The 20,878-nt window shown below is 37.0% G+C and overlaps 1 protein-coding gene across 8 annotated transcripts in view; it reads left to right on the forward strand.

Annotated features, from left to right (window-relative positions):
* PBX3 (PBX homeobox 3) overlaps positions 1 to 20,878 on the forward strand; it is a 293,993-nt gene that overhangs the window by 271,219 nt on the left and 1,896 nt on the right. For 5 of the 8 annotated variants that reach the window (XM_072631933.1, XM_072631935.1, XM_072631938.1 and 2 more), the window contains 3 exons: positions 12,379 to 12,544; positions 14,581 to 14,693; positions 15,928 to 16,017. In XM_072631933.1, the coding sequence (XP_072488034.1) occupies positions 12,379 to 12,544; positions 14,581 to 14,693; positions 15,928 to 16,017 (369 nt within the window). Of the gene's footprint in view, positions 1 to 12,378; positions 12,545 to 14,580; positions 14,694 to 15,927; positions 16,018 to 20,236 lie in introns of all 8 variants that reach the window. The other 3 variants (XM_072631934.1, XM_072631937.1, XM_072631936.1) reach the window with 3 other exon arrangements.

The following is a 20,878-nucleotide window of genomic DNA, read 5'->3' on the forward strand; positions in this document are numbered from 1 at the left end:
TTTTCTTGGCAAAGATACTAGAGCAGTTTGCCATTTCCTTCTCCAGCTCATTGTAAAGATAAGGAAACTGAGCCAATGAGTTAAGTGACTTGCCCAGGGTCACACAACTTGTAAGTGTCAGAGGCAACATTTGACCTCAAGAAGATGAGTCTTCCTGACACCAGGCCCAGCATTCTATCTACTGTGCCTCCTAGATGTCCCAATCCTTTATAAACTAACAAATGATGAAGTCCTATGTTACAGATAAAAACGTCAAAGTATCCTTAATTAAACAGAATAAATGTCCTGGAATTAGCGCAAAACTGTTGCTTATAACCACCTAGACATCACATTGATTCATAAAATAGTTGTTACTGTGCCAAAATTCATAATTTCAACATTATAAAAAATTTTCTCATAAAATATTGTGACTTAGTTGAAGAAATTAAAGCCATGTGAGGACAAGATGAAACATATGTCATCCATGATGTCCTGTTTGGTACTGGAGTTTTCTTAAAGGTGTTTTCAGTGAGTTTGAAAAGATGAGTTTGCATACTAATATTTTTTTTCTGTTACCAAAAGCAGTCATTTTATCCACCTGTGCAACAGTCCTCTGAACATTAACTGTAAAAGAATAATAACAGGATGATGACTTGTTCTTGGACAATTTCTATCCAAAATCCATAACAAGGTGACTAGATTGAGATAACCCACTTTTTTATCATGCTCTAAGGTTTATAAAATATTTACATCAGAGCAACCATGTAAGGCAGATAGTATATGTATAGCTATCTTCATTTTGTTGATGAGGGCACTGAAATTCAGAGAAGTTAAGTGACTTGTCTGTCGTCACATAGTGCGTGTTAAAGCCAAGAATAAAACTTGAGTTTCCTGACTTGAAGATTAGCACTCTTTCTGCGACTCTGTATTGCCTTTTGCTGTGTGAGTCATTGAGCTTGAACATTTCCAGTGAAGGAGAGAGCTCTTTACTTTTCTTAACGTTGTTATAAGAGCTCCATTTTTAGGTGCAGAATCAAAATCTGACTATAACTTTTACTATCTACCCTGAGGAGAACCAAAGAATAGTTCTATTCCCCCTTCCTCATGACAACCTTCAAATTCTTAAAAACACCATATTTCTCTTAGGTTTTTCATTTCTAGGCTAAGCATTCCCAATTTACATAATTATTCTTTGCATCACGAAGTTTCTACATCAGCCATGAATGGCCAACCACAATCTAGTTTAAAACCCTTGCTAAAGTGTGGCAGCCAGTGCTGGACAGTATTTCTAATTTGGCATGGGTAATTACAGTGAATGTATCCCTCCCCCAAATCTGGATACTAATTCTACTAATGCAGCCTATTTTTATGTTAGTTTTCTTCTTCCCTTTTAAAATTTATGCTTTTTATGTTATTTTTACTTTTGTTGTTTTATAATAAACTCACTCCTGACTCCCAACAATTAAACCCTGCCTTGCAACAAAGAAAAACAGTTGAACAAACCTGACTGACAAATGAAATCATGTGTGAGACTATATGCAGTTTTCCACACCTGTAGTTTCATAGCCTTCTTCTCACAGAGAAGCTTTTTTTCTACCTTTGTTCTCCAAGACCAAAATTGTTCATTACAATTAATATGTTTATTTGCCTTTTAATGTTTTCTCTTTACAGTATTTTCTTGGTTCTGCATTCTTTTTTCTATATGACTCTCCTGAATTCTCATGATTGTCATTCCTTATGACAAAATAAGATTTCACAGCAAATTTTTCAGCTTTCCCTTCGATTGATGGGTTTCAACTTTGTTTCTGTTTTTATTACCACACAGAGTGCTACTATAAATAATTTCTTCTATATTTTTTGTCTTTCTCTTTTGTCACTAATCTTCTTGGAATATGGGCCAAAAAGTGAGATCGTGATGTTAAAGAGTATTGCTATTTAGTGACTTTTCATACCTTGTTCCAAATTGTTTTCCAGAATGGTTAGACTATAGCTACACCAACAGTATATGATCTTGTCTGTCTCTTTAACAGTCCCTCCAATATTAATTTTTTCTGTGTTTTATCATCTTTGCTAAGTTGCTGGTTCTAAGGCAAAAGTCTGGTAACTGTTTTAATTCACACTTCTCTTATTGTTTCTCTTATTGTTCGTGATTTGAAGCATTTTTCTATATGGTCATTGATGGTCTGCATATCTGTTGGAAACTATTCATATCCTTTGACCCCTTAATTGTTGGGGAATGACTCTTATTCTTATATGTTTGTGTCCACTCCCTAAATATCTAGGAAGTTGGGCTTATATTGGAGCAATTTGATATAGACTGTTTTCCCTAGTTAAAAGCTTCTTTTATGTAGACTGTATTGATTTTGTTGTTGTGAAAGCTTTTAAATTTTGTTTTATGGATGTTTTTATTGTATTTTTCATGATTTCTATTCCTTGTTTTATATGTATATATAAATATGAAACATACCTTCTTCCCTTCTTTTCTAATTAAAAAAAATAATGATCAATTTTACATAATAACTTTTGTATTTAGGTTGATTATCTTTTGGGAGTAGATTACGGTATATGGTTTGAGCTCCTGCTCAGAATCTGCCAAACTTCCTTCTAGTTTATCTCACAGTTCTTTTTAAATAGAAAATTTTTATTCCTGTGGTTTTTGTTATTAAGTTTATTAAACACTAGGATAAAAACCTTTTTTCATATAATATAGATATTTTCATGTTACAAAAAGATATTTTTGTGCAATCTTATTCAGAGTTTCTTTTGTATAGGACTAATCCTTCCCTTAGTCTATCCTTCTTCTAATTCCTGCTTCTCCCTTCTTTTCTTTCCTTCCTATCCTCATTGAGTGAAATGTATTTGTATGTATGTATTCTTTGACCAGTTTGTATGAGAGTGAGGTTCAAGTTCCAGCCACTCTACCCACCCATTTTCTTGTTTGTATAGACATATTTTCACTTCCTGTTTATGTGAGATAATTTCCCCTAATTTTCCTCTCCTTTTCCTCCTCTCATGTATTCTTCTTCTCCCTTTCCATTCTTCTGTTAAGATTCTCAAGATATAACAAAACCAGTCCCAGGCTTTCTGTCTAATTAAGCCTCCTCTATGACCCTTGATGATATTAGAATTTTAGAGGAGTCCCTGGGAGACACCATTTGTTTTTCTCCATATTGATATTACTCTGGTGATCAACACTGTCTGTATTAATCAGTGCCTTGTGGTGACTGATTAAAGGAGCTAGGGGTTGTTTAAACTGGAGAAGAGAAGACTTAGGGTGGTGATTGCTGTCTAAGTATTTGAAGGACTGCCTTGTGAAACTCAATTTCTTCTGCTTGAATCACAGGCTAAAACTAGGAGCAACTTATAGAAGTTGCTAAGAGGAAGACTTCAACTTTAACAAAAATAACTTCCCAATGTTTACAGCTATTTAAAAGTTGAATAGGCTTCCTCAAGAGGTAATTCATTCCCCCTCATTGGAGATTTTCAAGCAGAGGTTAGATGACTTCTTGTCAGCAATGTCAGGAAAAGAATTCTTGTTGCTCTGAGAATTGGACTAGATAGCCTCCGAGTTCCTTTCAAATTTAGATTTTTTGATGCTGGATATTTCTGTTTAACCAGCTATTTCTAAATTTTGTCCTTAAATATATAGAGAGTGATTTTTTTTTCAGATATTTTGGAGGAATTGTGCTAAACCATGTCTTGGTCACACACCCAGTTCAAGTCTAGAATCCTACTTAAAAGAGAAGATGAGATACGTTTAACTTGTTTTTAGTAAAGCCAAGTTGGCTTCTAATGACCATGATCTACTTTTCTAAATGTCCACAAACTATCTGTTAAGTCTTTTTTTAAACTTTCTGAGTTCAATTTTACCAGTCTATACTTATTCAAATTCAGCTTTTATACTTTTGGTAAGAAATAGAATATTTGCCAGCCTCTAGTATTCTAGCACTTTCTTCTTTTCTAAGATTTATTAAAGATCATTTTCAATCTTCTATTAGCATTGTATTGTCTTCTCTAAGGAAAATTCCTCTCCATTTTTTTATCTTCTTGCTCCAAAAGCCGAGTTCAGAAATAATTAAATATATTTGTGATGTCATTGACAAGGGCATTTTTACCTCTGGTTCAGATCAAAACCATACATGCTTCCTCATCCTATGCAACTTTTGTCCATGTCTTTAAATAAATTTTCCAAAGAATAATAAAATGATTCATGTGCATGTAACATCTTAAGGTATGAGATATCCTCTGTTCACAGCAATGCTGTAAAGCAGGCAGTGTAAATATAATTTTAAATATTAGGAAATCAATACTCCTAGATGTGAAGTGACTTGACTATAACTAGTAAATACATGAGGCAGGGCTTCAAGGTCTCCTGACTCCAAGTCCAGCACTGTTTCTAGGAGACCTCCCTCCTGTTTTATGTATGTATGTGTATGTGTATGTGTGTGTATGCATATATATGTGTATGTGTATATATATATATATATATATATATATATATATATATGTGTGTGTGTGTGTGTGGATACTTATGGAGATAGATAGATAAGAGATAGATAGATAGATAGATAGATAGATAGATAGATAGATAGATAGATAGACAGACAGACAGATAGATAGGTCCCAGTGCAGCACTGGGGTAGACCTTATTTTATCCCTCACTTTTGCAATGTGATCAATCCATTCTCTTCTTAAAATCATACCTGTCCTTCATGAAGTCTTATTTATTCATTTATTTTTGTTTTTTACTTTCTTTCTCCCTCCCGAACTTGTTTATTTTTAGTTTTCAACATTCACTTCCATGATTTAAATTTTCTTCCCCCTCTTCCCTCTCCCTCCCCAAGACAGCATGCAATCTGATATGGACTCTACACATACATTCCTATAAAACACATTTTCACTTTAGTCATGATGCATAGAAGAATTATAATGAAGTAGAGAAACCATGAGAGAAAAAAACAAAACAAAATAAAACAGAAAAGAAAATAGTCTACTTTGCTCTGCATTCCAACTCCATAGTCCTTTCTCTGGATGTAGAGGGCATTTTGTACTTTTTCTTTTTAAAAAAAAATTTATTTTCAGTTTTCAACATTCACTTCCATAAAATTTTGAATTTCAAACTTTCTCCCCATCTGCCCTCACCCCAGGACAGTGTGTATTCTGATTATCCTTTCCTCCAATCTGCCCTCCCTTCTATCACAGCCCCCCCTCCCCTTATCACTTTCCCTTCTGTTTTCCTGTAGGGCAAGATAGATTTCCATACCCCATTGCCTATTTGCATGTAAAAACAATTTTTAACATTCATTTTTAAAGCTTTGAGTTCCACATTCTCTCCCTTCCCCCTTCCCCATCCACCCTCACTGAGAAGGCAATTTGATATGGATTTAACATGTGTAGTCATGCAAAACACTTCCATAATTGTCATATTGTAAAAGACTAACTATATTTCATTCTATCCTGTGTCACTCTCCATTTATTCTGTTCTCTCCTTTGACCAGTCCCTCTACCAAAGTGTGTGCTTCTGATTTTACCCTTTCCCCCAATCTGCCATCACTTCTACTATCCCCACTCTCTTATCCCCTTCCTCCCTGCTTTCCTGTAGGGTGAAATAAACTTCCATATCCAATTACGTGTGTGTGTGTTATTCCCTCCTGAAGTCAAATCTAATGAAAGGCTCACTTATTCCCTCTCATCTTCCCCTTCTTCCCTTCCATTGTCTCTTTTATGTGAGATGATTTACTACATTCTACTGCATTTTACTACATTTCCATTCTCTTTCTCCTAGTACATTTCTCTCAGCACTTAATTTTCTTTTTTTAGATGTCATCTCTTCATATTCAGCTCATCCTGTGTTTGCTGTCTCTATCTATTTCTCTCTGTCTCTCTGTCTGTGTCTCTGTCTGTCTGTCTGTCTGTCTCTCTATAGATAGATAGATAGATATAGATATAGATATAGATAAAATCCCTCCAACTATCCTAATACTGAGAAAGGTCTCATGAGTTTCAAATATCAACTTTCCATGCAGGAATAGAAACAGTTCAACTTTAATAAATCCCTTATGGTTTCTCTTTCCTGTTTACCTTTTCATACTTCTCTTGATTCTTGTATTTGAAAGTCAAATTTTCTATTTAACTCTGTTCTTTTCAACAAGAATGCTTGGAAGTCCTCTATTTCACTGAAGTTCCATTGTTTCCCCTGAAGTATTATACTTAGTTTTGCTGGATAGGTGATTCTTGGTTTTAATCCTACCTCCTTTGATCCCTGGAATATCATATTCCAAGCTCTCTGATCTCTTAGTATAGAAGCTGCTAAATCTTGTGTTATTCTGATTGTGTTTCCACAATACTTGAATTGTTTCTTTCTGGCTGCTTGTAATATTTTCTCCCTGACATAGGAACTTTGAAATTTGGCTACAGTATTCCTAGGATTTTTCCTTTTGGGATCTCTTTCAGGAGATGATGGGTGGATTCTTTCCATTTCTATTTTACCCTCTGGTTCTAGAATAATTGGAATATTTGACTTTTGAAATCTGATAATTTTTTGAAAGATGATCTTTTTTGTTAATCATGCTTTTCAGGTAGTCCAATAATTTAAAAATTATCTCTCCTGGATCCATTTTCCAGGTCAATTGTTTTTTCCAATGAGATACTTCACATTGTCTTCTTTTTTTCATTCTTTTGGTTTTGTTTTATAATTTCTTGAGTTCTCATAAAGTCACAGGCTTCCATTTGCTCCACTCTATTCTCAAGGAATTATTTTCTTCAGTGAGCTTTTCAACCTCCTTTTCCCTTTGGTCCCTTTAGCTTTTTAAGGCATTCTTTTCCTCATTGACTTTTTAGACCTCTTTGCCATTTGGGTTAGTCTAATTTTAAAGCTGTTATTTTTTTTCAGAATTTTTTGGGGGGTTTCCTTTAGCTGTTTGACTAATTTTTCATGATTTTCTTGTATCTCTCTCATTTCTCTTCCCAATTTTTCCTCCACTTCTCTTACTTGGTTTTCAAAATCCTTTTTGAGTTCTTTTATGATCTGAAACTAGTTCTTATTTTTCTTGGAGGCTTTGGATGCAGGACCTTTGGCTGTTTTGTCTTCTTCTGGTTGTATGTTTTGATTTTCCTCCTCAGTGATGTAAGAAAATACCTCTTCACTGAGAAAGTAAGAATCTATAGTGTGTTTCTTTTTCTCTTGTTTGCTCATTTTTCCAGGCAATTACTTGACTTTTGAGCTCTTTATTAAGTGTAGGGCTCCAGAAGCAACCTCTGCTTCAGCAATGACTGCTACCTCCCTGAGGCTAGGGCTGGATCCTGGATGAGACTGAGCCAGGGCCAGACCATGGTCCCCTCTCAGTCAGGTGAGAGACCCTTACCACTGATCTTCAAAGCTGTCTGGTATTGTTGGGTTTGGTGGGTTGAGAAGTATGGAAACCACAGCAGCCTTCAGCAATTTAGTCCTGTAAGGCCTGCTTCAGTTCTGTCTGTGCCTGTTGCACAGTATTCTGCTTCCAACCTGGTGCAATAGATCCTTCTTGTCCATCTTTCAGATTGTCTTGGGCTAGAAATCTGCTTTAATCTGTCCTTTTGTGGCTTCTGCTGCTCTAGAATTTGTTTAGAGTCATTTTTTACAGATTTTTTTGAAGTGTTTGGGGGGGAAAGCTCTAGCAGGTCCCTGCTTCTGCACCACCATCTTGTCTCCACCCCTATGAAATTTTTTATTTAACACATAGGTCATCAATGGTAATGTACTGTAGCTTTCTTCCAGCTATGTCTAGTTTTTTTCCATTACCCTTCAGACTACCTGCAGTTTTGGTTCTTTTTACATACGTATCTCAAAAGATTAATAAATTTCTTCTCCAATAATTTTGTATTGTTTTTTGAATTTTTTCCATGCCTCAGGTCATTCTGGGCTTAGCCTTCCCATTGTTCTCACAGTTCTATACCACTTCTCTAAATCCGTCCTTTGCTAAGTGCCTCTCTGACTCTCGTCAAATAGGATTCTATACAGAATACTGATTTCTTTAGGAGTGTAATAAATCCAACAATCCTTAGTAAGTACCTTCTATGTACAATGTACTATAACAGGGGTTGGTGTTACGAAGATGAAACAATGTTTAGCATTTAAAAATGTTCATCCTCTGGCTCCAATCTATCTTGCCAGACTTATTTTAGTCTCTTTCCCACTCTACTTCCAACCCACAAGTCAAACTAGTTTACTTCTGGTTCCCCATGGATAACAGCCCATCTCCCACCTCAGTGCCTTTGCATTATTCACCATACCTAGAATGCTTGCCCTCTTCATTTCCATGTTATGAAATCCATAGTTTAATGCAAGGCTCATCTCAAGTGCTACCCATTGTGTGTCTTTCCTTGTTTCCTCCCCAATTTGTTAGCATTCTCCTCTACCCCAAAGCACTTTGTATTGAATTTGTATATATTTTATATTTATGTACATATTTTATCTCCGCAGAAAATATATTCTCCATGGGGATGAGGAAGTGATTTTCACTTTTTGTCCTTGTATTCCCAGTATCTAGTATAAGCCCTAGAACATAGTAAGCACGTAAGAAATATTTGTTGAATTGAATGATACACATTTTCTTAAGAATCTTGCTACAGAGTATCTTCTATTTTTCTTCCTCATTGTGATTATTTGGGATCAGCTAATCAGAATTTCATATTGTAGGGACATTAGTTCTTCTGGACCTATATTTCCTTTTAGAGTCTGCCCATGACAGTATACTTATCTTTTTTTTAAAAAAAACCTTTTGCTTTTATATGATATTCCTTTCTGAATTATTTCCTTTCAATTTTATCACATTTATTTCTTCCTCCTCCCACCGTATCCCTTATAAGAAAGATTTCAAAAAGTGTTTTGGTGAGGGGGCAGCACAGAACAGTTCAGCAAAACTAATTACCACATCATCCGTGACTGTTTGCAATAGTCCACATCCAGAGACACCCATCTCTGGGGTCAAGATTAGTTGTTACGATTTGCATGCAGTGTTTAGTTTCTGCGTTTGGTTGTTATTGTTGTTCTTTCCATTTATGTTATTGTATGTAATATATATGTATATTCCTTTCTGGTTCTGTTTACTTATTACTCTGTATTATTTCATATAAATCTCTTGATTCTCTGAATTCTTCTTTGTTGTTTTTTTTACAGTGTAGAAAATAGACCATCTTGTATATACATACATTTTGACTAGTTATCTCCAACTTTTTTTTTCTTTTCTATAATCTAGTGCAGAGGGATGGGCTGCATGTGGGCCCACAACACTCCTGAATGTGGCCTGAGCCAGATTCAAATGTAATTGGAAAATATTTAACAACATAAATAAAAATACAGTAAAACATAGATTAATATTAACATGTGGTTTTCTGAGTCAATATGTGGCCTGCAGGGATCTTTATGTATAGGTGAGTGGCCATTTACGTTTGAGTTTGACACCGCTGGTCTAGAATAGATTAATTGTACAGGTACGAGATGGGCGAGATATATCTAGAAAACAGTTCATATGAAAAAAAAACTTGGGATTTTTGTTAAATGTTAGCTCAATATGATTGTATTGATCTAGCAACCCAGAGAGTTAATTTTTGGGTTAGCTCTAATTGTTAGAAAGTTTATGGTAATGATTACCTAAGTAATCAGTAGGCATTATGTCTAGAATGAGGGATCGAGGGACTGATAGGTCCATCATATTTTGCTTTGGTCAATCAACTTTGAAGTATTGTGTCCTTTAATGTATGCTGTATTAAGAAGTTATGTTGACAAGACTGAGGTAACCAGAATGGTGAAAGGACTCAAACTATACCATATGGGCATCAGTGAAGACACTAGGAATGTTCAATCTACAGAAAAGATGACGGGTAGAACAGAGATGAAAATGACTTCACTTAGATTTACAGGGAGGAAGTAAGAACAGTGAAAGGATGTTACCATATTTTGGCTTGCTAAGGGAAAGATTCCTACAATTGCAGCTATCCAGGGATGGACTTCCTCAGCGAGTAGTTAATTCTTCATAACTGATGGCCTTCTAGTGACATGTGACTATTTTTAGGGATGCAAATGGAATTAATTTGTTTAGGATTTGAACCAGATGACCTTTGAGATGTCTTCCAACAGTAAACCTGTGATCTTATGATCCCCTTTGATACCAAGTGTTCCCTGTCTTCATTATTAGGAACTCTTAAAAATCACAGGTTCACTTGATTACCATCATTTACATTTCTTTGTTCTGGAACCTATTTTAAATTGGCTACTTAGTGGACTCACTGAGGACAGCTATGGAAAACATTAATGTGAATAAGATCTTTTTAAAACAAACCCACCTGGGGCATGGCATACTTTTTAGTTGAATACCACAATTTTGGTCTCAATAGCCAAGGGTTAAATTTGATAATTACTAACAAATATGTGCGTTTCTTGTTAACACAATTCATCCCTTCTACCCTCTTGTAAAAGCTAGATACCAAATGAACATAACTGATTGAAGGACATCTCTGCAGAATGAAATAGCAGTAGATTATGAATTTCTGGGAATCTATTAAGGACATCCCCAACCACATTTTTCCCTCCTAATTTTTATTTCTTTCATTCTGAAATTAGTTGTTTCAGAGGGTACAGTGTTTGTCTTAGAGGACATTGGTCCCCCAGGACAGGTATAGTTCATTTGGACACCTTCAGTAGCATAAAATATGGACTGAAGCAGCAAGGCAAACTTTGCTTCTCTCACGTGGCCTCCTTACCAGTAACCTCTGATGTCTTATGGAAGTACGAGTTCCACTGAGGTCAGAGAGGTATTTGGTATCCAAGCTAATTAAAGATTTGGCAGAGATGACAATAAGTGTGCCAGGTGGTATGAAATAGGTTGGGAATTTTCAACCACCCCTTTATTTCTTCCCGGAGGCCCTGAACTGTCATATGGTAATAACAACTTGCCAGTGACCTGGGTTAGTTATTTAGAACAGTGGCCCTATCCCAGTATCTTTGTGTGTACTCCTTAGAGAAACTGATTAAGGAATTAAAGAAATATATTTTAAACTATTAATTTTAAAAACCAGGAGAGCAGATTCTTTTACATATAAAGTGGGTAATTTCTTTTAAATTACTGTGTGGGTTTTGGCTTCTCCACATAACTGATCTGCAGGTGCTTAAATACCCTCCTGTAATCCTGTAAGGCATGAGTCTGTGCTGTGAAAATGGTGATGGTGGAAATGTTCCTGTTGCCTGGGGCATCTTGGAAGCTTTAGGGGTGTGACACTGGCTGAAATCTTGCAGGTAGCATAGGAAACTACAGAAATATGAGTGGCCCTTCTGTTTCAGAATAGAAATTACTTAAGTTTTCAAGTTGTGACATTTGCATGGGTTAACAAGTAGAGCCTGAGAGCTGTGTTGGCAGTCATACAGTATCTTCAAAGACAGAAGACAAAGTGACTTTCCATTCATTACTGATTTATATTATTCCTTTTATTTTCAGTAGAACAAACATGATTCTTAGCTATACTACTGCCAAAGTTGTTCCAGCCCAGAAATAAAGAACAATTCATTCTTTTCCAAATATCTCTTATTCTTTTTCTTCAGTGCTTCACAAGAGCTGTAATTCCATCAGGGTGGGCACTCTCTCTCCTGGTGCAGGTCGCAGACCTTCCATGCATTAGAAGCCAGTTTCATGTGTTGCTGTGGCTAAGGTTTTTAATCATTCTTTGGTGACATGCTTATGGTGATGAGCTCCCCTACAATGAGGTACTTGGAGGACAGGCCTACAAACTGACCATCAGGGGGCCTATTCTTGAAGCCTTTTCAGCTTCATAGGATTCAGAAGAGTTTATATTTCATGATCATGGCCCTCAAAAACCCCGGGTCACCTCCATATCACAGTAAGGCATGTTAAAGGGAGAGCTTTAATGGAAGAATTCTTTTTTAGACAAAATTATTCAAAAATAAATTTTTTTTATTTTGAATAAAAATATTCAAAAAAAATCTTAACAGAGATTTATTAAGTACCTACAGTATGTGAAGCATGGTATCAAATATATCTCCCTGGCACCCTTATCCCAGCCTATTTCAGGTGCTTTGGGGAATTAAAACACTCACAATATCCTTGATAAATGTGATTTTAGGAACAGTAATGCATGCTATCTTAATCACATTGGACAAATCCCAGATAACTTTTTGTTTTAAAAGAGTTGACACATCAACACGTTCTTGGCAAGAAAAGAAGAAAACTATGTCCTAGTCATATTTATAATATCACATAATTGATTCTTGATCATTATAACTGTAAGGTTTCAGGCCTGGGAAGTAAGACTGTGGTGAATAGAATGTCATCTTGGGTAGTCATGCTGATTTGACCTTTTTGTATGCTTTTGTCTTCTCTGCCCCTCCTCCATCCCCACTATCTGTAGGTGTCCAACTGGTTTGGCAACAAGAGAATCAGGTACAAGAAGAACATAGGGAAGTTTCAGGAAGAAGCCAATCTCTACGCTGCAAAAACAGCAGTGACAGCTGCACATGCTGTGGCTGCAGCAGTCCAGAATAATCAAACGAATTCGCCCACTACACCAAATTCTGGTAGGTATTGAGCACTTCTCTGTGCTTTCTGGTACACGAAGCTTCATGACATGCATCCCACAAAGCAGAAGAGGGAAGAGTGGTCACACAGGGACACATGGGGACTTGCCTTCATTGCTCAGATGCTTACCTAGCCTGTAGAGGCAGCCTGGCATAATGGAGGGAATATGCTAGACTTTGTTCTGGCTCTGCCTTAAACTTAACTCTATGACCTTGGGCAAGTCACTTGGCATCTCTGAGTCCTATTTTCATGTTTGTAAAATTAAGGTGTTAGAACAGATGGTCTCTTAGTCAACTGACTTCTCTGGATCTCAGTTTCCTCATCTGTAAAATGAAAGGATTGGACTAGATGATTTGAGGTCTTTCCCATTTTAATTTCCGATTCTGTGAATGAATGACCCCCAAAATTTGACTACATATTATTACAGCTTTGTAAAGGAATGTGTAAATCAATTGATCTATAAGGAAAACTTCACTTTTTTGTTATGAGTCAAGGATTTTTTTCTTAGACGTTTCAATAAAAGTATTTTTATTCAATAAGCAGACAAGTCAAGTTCTATCACTAATGGCTCTTTTATTTACTGTTCAATTTATTACTTTAAGGGTTAACAAGCTCCAAAAGCATGAAATATCAGAGATGGAAAATGTACATGTTGCTGGCTGCTTCTTGTAGTTGAGATTAGAGTTTATTGCAAGCACTTTGTACATAACATAACTAAATACTATTGTTGTTTAGATGCTTTTCAGTTTTGTCTGACTGTGACTCCTTTTGGGGTTTTCTTTGCGAAGACACTAGAGTGGTTTGTCATTTTTTTCTCCAGCTTATTTTACAGATGAGGAAACTGAGGCCAGCAAGGTTAAGTGACTTACTTGCTCAGAGTCACACAACTGCTAAGTATCTGAGGCAAGATTTGAACTCAGGAAGATGAGCCTAAATGACCCCAGGCCTGGCACTCTTATCCACCATACCACCTAACTGCCCAAGAACATGGTCCTGTTAATTTTAGAATTTTGCTAAATTTTGCCCACTTCAACTCCTTTTACTTACGTATTGTCTTTGTAGTGTGAATCATAATCAGGGATTTAAAGTTGGGGGCTTTATAAATATCAATAAAAATAGTATCTGACATTTCTCAAGGACTTTATAGTTATGATATATTTTACTTTCATAATCTCAAATGGTCTGCATACAAACTCTAAAGTTAGATAGTACAAATACTATTCTGCCCGTATAATGAAGAAACTGAGACTCTAAGAGGTGGAGTGACTTACTCAAGGTACCACAGCTATTAAGTGGTAGAGTAGACCTGAACTCAGGTCTCTTGACTGGTTCTTTCCACATTGCTTCTCCATTAGTGCAGCCCCCACTGGAATCACACCGCAGCAAAGTTTAGGCAAAAACTGTAAAGTTCACAGAGATGTGAACTTTACAGTGGGGTAAAGAACATTTGCAAATTGTGGCAAACCTAAATAAAAATGAAAGACATTCTAGTACCCCAATAACAAATTGACTTAATTGGCAATTAAGAATCATTACCTTCCTAAGGAGACCTTTTAAAAATACACGCAAAAGTAAAAGTTCAGAGTATTTTTTAATGGAACATGAAGATTGTGACTCTCTAGAGGAAAGTTAAAATAGAGCTTGTTGTTAAAATCGAACTTCAAGCAAATTTTTCTTCTCTGGGTAATTGTCCACCATGATAGCTAATGATGTTGAAGGGCCTTTTTTAATAATTAACTTATGGGCATAGAAAGAAAGAAAAGTTCCAGGCCAGTGACTGCCCTATTTTGTACTCAGCATTGCCCATTAACAGAACTGAACTCAAAAGCAAGTCCTCCAAGTGGTTATCTTTCTCTCATAGCACCTGAACCCATGCAGGTGCTCTCCATTCTCTTAGATCTTGAAATATTTATGTTATGCACAACCTTTTCCTTTTCTTCCTCCTCTCCCTGTTCTCAGTTCTCTTGCCTCTAGATGTCTGGGGGTTATGTGTGTAGCTCTCTGTTATTCAGCTACTTAACTCTTTCCTTTCTAGGTTCTTCTGGTTCTTTTAACCTCCCAAATTCTGGGGACATGTTCATGAACATGCAGAGTCTGAATGGGGATTCTTACCAAGGGTCCCAAGTCGGAGCCAATGTGCAATCACAGGTAGGAGAAGTGCCCTCCAACTAGAGCCTTTCTATCAGGGTAGGGTTTGGGCTCAAAACTCCACCTTACTCTGGCTCCACTGAACCATTCTGTACTTCTCTGCAGAACCTATACTTTCTATTTCTAAATGTGACCTAATAATAATAGCTCCCGTATCTACAACGCTTTATGGTTAACAAAGCGCTTTCCTCACAACCACCCTGTGAGGTAGGGAGTGCAAGGATTATTATTCCCATTTCACAGATGAGGAACCTAAGACTCAGTTCCTAAAAAATCACATAGCTACTGAGTGTCGGAGCCCTAACTACCCCATTATATAATTTAACAAGAATTCAAATAAATAGTGATTTTTGAAGATTCAAACCTGACAAACTTTGTGAATGCATTCGGCTCTGGCTTGAGCTCATGGCAGGGGGGGATTGGTGCCTCTTACTTTTATAGTTAAATTTGAGAGAACTGTTGGGTTTCCTTTTTTTAAAAAATAATCTGTTTCATTGTCCTTTTTTTTTTAAGCCAGAACACAAAAACCTGAGCTGCCAAAGTATTTTCCATTCTCAATACAACTACCTACCATATTGGTTCAAATATAGGCCATCCCTAAATATAAAACATATCCCTAAGAGGATATCTCTTTGAAAGGAAAAAAAATTCTGTAGGTAAACACTGAAAAATAATTACATAAAATTTACCTTAAAATATATTGTGAGAGATGAGTCTTTTAAAAACATTTTTCAAATGCAATAAAGATGTTTTATTTCTTTTTTATCATTATTGCTTTCTCTGTCTTTGTTTGGTTATTGTCTGGTGTATACTGATTTTAGCATGGTTATAGGCTATACTCAGGAATTATATAATTCAGATTTGGGTAAAGAGTGTACCCTATATTTGGACCGATAAGGTATTTAATACATCTAGTGTGTGTGTGATCATGTGCACAAACTCACATCCATTAAGAGCTTTTTCAGCCACACCCAAATGGTTGCTGTTGACCACACTGAGTCAAACCTAACATTTGCATTGCCACAAAGGTGTAACTGTTTTGCTGGCATGAGCAAAAGATGTGAGTTTAAATATGCAAGGAATTGTTGAAATTCTGCCAGTCATTTTTGATTGATAAATTTGTCTTTCATGGAGGATGCTAAACCCTTATGGCACATATAATTCAAAATGTTTCCTTTTGTAAGTGATGATCTTTTAATAGATTTGGGATGATGAATTCTGTTTCATCTCACAGGTGGATACCCTCCGTCATGTTATCAATCAGACGGGAGGCTACAGTGATGGCCTGGGAGGAAATTCACTGTATAGTCCACATAATTTAAATGTGAGTACCCTTGGGAGCATTATTTGAAAGAGCCTTACACATTGTCAGACAAACATAGTGACTAATAAATGGCCCCTAGGCTTGGTGCTCACTTATTTAGTATTTATAATGGAGAAAAAAACCTCCCCTTCCCACCCCCATCTCTTTTCCTTGTGATGAAGGATTTAACAAGTGAAGTAAAAGTTGTGGATTTTTCTTATTTGGAGGATCTTCAGATGAACTAAGGCCAAAGGAGATAAGAGACCCTGAATATTGTTAAGATGCTTACTAGGCTCCAAACTCCCATTGACATTTTGTAATTTATAGGTTCTTTACTGAAGGTCAGCATATTATAAATTCTTTTATGTTCATTGTGCTCTTTTCCAGGTAGGTGGCATAGCTCATGCTATATTTTTAGATTCAAGGAAGAGAAAAATTGTGAACTCAGAGAATGTTAAAGCTGAATGAGGCCTTAGAACATAGAATGTTACATAGAATGTAACATTCTATGTTACAACATAGGTTCTTAAACATGCATAGCTGGAAGGCATGTTAGAGATCAGGTGGTTTAACCCCTTATTTACCAGTAGAGGAAACTGAGTCCTAGAAAAGTGACCTATTCAAAGTCACAAAGTTAATTCTCAAAACACTTGGAAAAAATTGTATTACCAAAGTTTTATCTGACAATAATTTCATTCTTATGAAAGAGTTGAATAAAGGATCGACTGATAGCATAAAATTCATTTTAAATTTCTAGTGGCTTATCAGTTTTTAGGGAGAAATAATTTTAATATTTCAAAGAGTGATATAGCTGAGATTTTTAGTGGAAGGAACCTTAGAGATGAACTCTGAGGTCTGAAAAAGTTAAGTGACTTGCCTTAGGTCATAAAGCTGGTAAAAATTGAAATCTAGAATTTGAACACAAATCTTCTGAGTCCAAGTCCATTGTTTTTTTCCTACTATGTCATATTGCTTCTTGATTCTCCCTACTTCAAGGCTTTAAGTTTGTGGAAGGAAGGAAGAAATGCAGGAAGGAGGGAAGGAAGGAAGGAAGAAAGGAAGGAAGGAACAAGCAATAGACAGACACATAGAGAAGCCTAGCTTTTTTCTTTTCTCTCACAAACTTGACAAGGCTATATAATTCTTTCAGCACTCTCTGTCATTTCCTGTTTCAAACCCACATACACCCACAATTTCTGGGCAAATGGATCATCAGATCACTGCTAAGAGGCATAGGAGAGAAGTGTCAGAGAGCCTGAAATGGTGGAGAGCATGAGGCACTCAGGATGCAGCTCTGATACTTCGTAGCTGGAGGACTATGGGGAAATCCCTCTTTGAGCCTCGGTTTTTTCATCTATAAAATGGGGGATTTAATTCCACTAGCTACCTCACAGGGTAGTTTTGAGGATAACACCTTGTCAACCTCAAAGCACTAGATAAGTATGAGTTGTTGTTATTGTCAGTGAGAGAGTTGGAAGATTCTCCCTTTTTAAGGCTTCTGCTTGACAGAAGAGTAAATATTAATGATTTTAAAAGTGATTGAGGATGTTCAATTGGAAAGAGCAAAAAAATGTACCATTAAATACTCCAATCTTTTACATTGGAAATGTCAAATCTTTCTTTTTGGGGTTTATAAATAACTCATAATAACCCACAACAAACCATATAAAAAGCCTTTTAGTTGCATTTCTCCTTTTTCATTTAAGCATTTTGAAATGCTTCAGAGAATTTGCGATATCCTTATCAACATGATAAAATATGAAACTGTGATTGCCTGCAGCATTTTACAGACATGAATTCCATCTTCACTGATGAGGCTTGATAAGGCGCTGTTGTATAATACAGTGCATAATCTCAAACCACCAGAGTAAGGATTAATTTATTTTGAAAAAAAGAATGCATGCTGACAACCTCTCCTCCAGCTGCTAAGCTGGGTAAAAATATTGTACATTTGTTGTTTATAAATTTGGATAAAAGAGGAATGGTGTTTACTTCAGATGGAATATCTTTAGACTTGTATCTGCACAAGAGGCTTTCTGTTTCTAAGTTGGTTTTCAGACCTTGAAAAAAACAACCTACCTTCTATATTGGGAAGAACATTTTTTATAATCCAAATGGATGTACAGAACTTTGGAGATATTTAAAGCATCATTGTGATTCTGAGGGTGGAAACAGAGAGTGTGAAAGGGGAGGATGTTTCTAGTTTTGTTTTGTGTTCAACCATGAGATGGTTCTGCAGCAGGCTTGGAAATTCTCTTTCCATTTGATGCTATTAAGCGCCATGTGGTTATTTGCAATTGTCTCTCTTATGGAGGAAGGAAAGGTGCTTTATAGGATCATAGGAGTTAGAGTTAGAAGGGACCTAAAAGACTACAAACCCTTTGTTTTCTGAATCATGGAAGCCTACCGTCGATTGAAGAGCTGGGATGTGAAACCAGGAGTCTCCTGACTCCAAATTCAGGGATCTTTTACATGCTTATTCCACTTATTACTGTTCATTGATTCTTGGGGAAAAAAATGTAACTTTAGGTACTAAGGACAAGGGCATGGAGTTGGATTTGGATCCATGGTAATGCTGGTCTCAAGAGCTAGGCCAGTTCCTCTCAATGCTGTAACAGTAAGGTTTTACAATGGTCTGCTGAGTTTAGGTCATCTCATATTGATAGCATTATTGAACAGTGTTGGTCAGGGCAATGTCATGTGAGGCATGCTTAGAAGGATTTGATAGTTAATCAAAAGGCAGAGAACTGAAGGGAGAAACACTAGGGTTCCTATTTCTGTAGTATAGTCCCATGAGGAAGCTGGGTAAAGCAAATGTTGTCCCCATTTTGTAGATAAAAAAACTGAGTCCCAGAGAAGCAAATTGCCTATGACTATACATTTAAAAAGGATCAGGTGGTATTCTAACTCAGGCTTTCTGACTTCAAATCTGCTATACTATGCCATGTAGTAAAAGAGTTTCTATACAAAATATAATATGAAAACAGTACAATCTAGACCCAAGTAGGATCAAAAACTTTGGCAAATTAATCAGCTCCTGGGTAGTTTGAGTTTTTGGGAATGCAGCATGGGGTTGTTTTGGTAGCAAACCACGTCTATAGTGTATTACTGCCTACTAATCTTTGGTGCATTGGCAGCCCTGTGTTCTGGGGGTAGTGTTGTTGCAAAGGCTAGTCTGTGCCCTGAGCATTTGGAGTCCGCCTGGCTCACCCTTGTCTCTCTAGAAAGGGCTGCCCCGTCACTTCCACTCAGTGTTCCCCAACTCATAAGCCCAGCACCTCCCTCTTCTTGACTGACATAAAAATATGTAGCGACAAGCTGTCTGCCACAGCAGAAATTTGATCAGACATTGATTTCAGCAATTGCCTCTATAGGCCAAGACATAAGGCAAATTTGTTTCTGAGCACTGTTATTGCTGATGCAGGTTGGATGCAGGAAGGGCCAGCGGCGTGTGGAGACATGTAGTAACATCCAGAATGGGAGCTACATTTATAGATAATTGGAAAACAGATCTGAATGGTGTGTGTTCCTCCACAGTTCATGCATTTTTATTCTAGAGGATCCAATTTGGAGGGAAATTCTGGCCTACATTCATAGGAGGTTAGAGCGGGTGGCTGTCAGACATGCCCAGAAAGGATGCTGAACTTTTTCTATAAGAAGGGGAATTAGGCTTGAAATTTAGGCTTCCCAGAGCTCAGAGCTTTATTTAAATGTCTAAGCCAAAGCTCTCATTAATAGCTTACATTTTCATAGTGCTTTGCAGTTTACAAAGCTCTTGATGTATCACAAGCTCATGTGATTTTCACATTTAACCTAAGAAGTATGTATAATTGTCCCCCTTTTATTGCATTAGAAAATGAGGCCTTAGAAGGTAAAGGTGACTTACCCAAGTGGAAGAGCTGAACTGTGACCCTGGATCTTCTAACTCCAAGCCTGGTGCTTTCTTTTTTTTTTTTTTCACAAGAGCAGGGAGAGGCCTTAGAGGTCATCTGAACCAACCTTCTCATTTTACAGAGGAGGAAACTGAGGCCTACTGAGGTAAATGACTTGTCCAAGGTCACCCTGGTGGTAAGCAGCAGCAGCAAGCTTTCAGCACAGGCCATATTATAATAATAAAATAATAATAACAATTAGCATTTCCATAGCACTTTAGGATTCATCAAATGCTTTACAAGTATTATCTCATTGTACACTCACAACAACCTGTGAGGTCGGTGCTATTCTTATCTTCATTTTACAGATGAGGAAACTCAGGCAGACAAAGGTTAAATGACTTGCCCAGGGCCATACTAGCGGTAAGTGTCTGAGGCCAGATTTGAGTTCAGGTCATCCTGCCCCAGGCCCAGTGTTCTATCCGCTGAGCCATTTGCTGCCTCCAAAGTCTTGACTAAATCCAGTGCTTATCTGGCTGCACATACACAAGCTTGCTTTCCTCACTGCCCCTTCTTAGATTTCTTTGAGAATTACTTTATTGTGAACGACACTCTGGCTACCAACACTTGGCAGCTGGTGGATTCCTGCCATCCGCTGTATGACTGAAGTCCCTTCTCCAGCTTGTCAGTCTGTTGGCTCATCATCACCTGGTGGGATGGCCGTATTTTGTGGACATTTAGTTGCAACATAATTCCACATTCTACAAAGTCCCGCCAGCAAATGTTTCAGAAAATACGTGTCACTAGAGCAGCTGATGTAAGATATTGGTGTCTTTGAAACAAATACAAGTCCTGAGTCACAGGTCTCAAGGTCAGACCTTTCTACTTATGGTGGGACTTTATGTCATAATGTCTCCGTCCAGGGTCCTCATTCATAAAATCAGCGTTACTCTGATAACGTCTAACGTGTCAGTAGGGCTTTATGATATACTTTGCTCCCAACAGTCCCA

The sequence above is a fragment of the Notamacropus eugenii genome, chromosome 1, assembly GCF_028372415.1.
Source record: "Notamacropus eugenii isolate mMacEug1 chromosome 1, mMacEug1.pri_v2, whole genome shotgun sequence".
Taxonomy (NCBI): Eukaryota; Metazoa; Chordata; class Mammalia; order Diprotodontia; family Macropodidae; genus Notamacropus; species Notamacropus eugenii.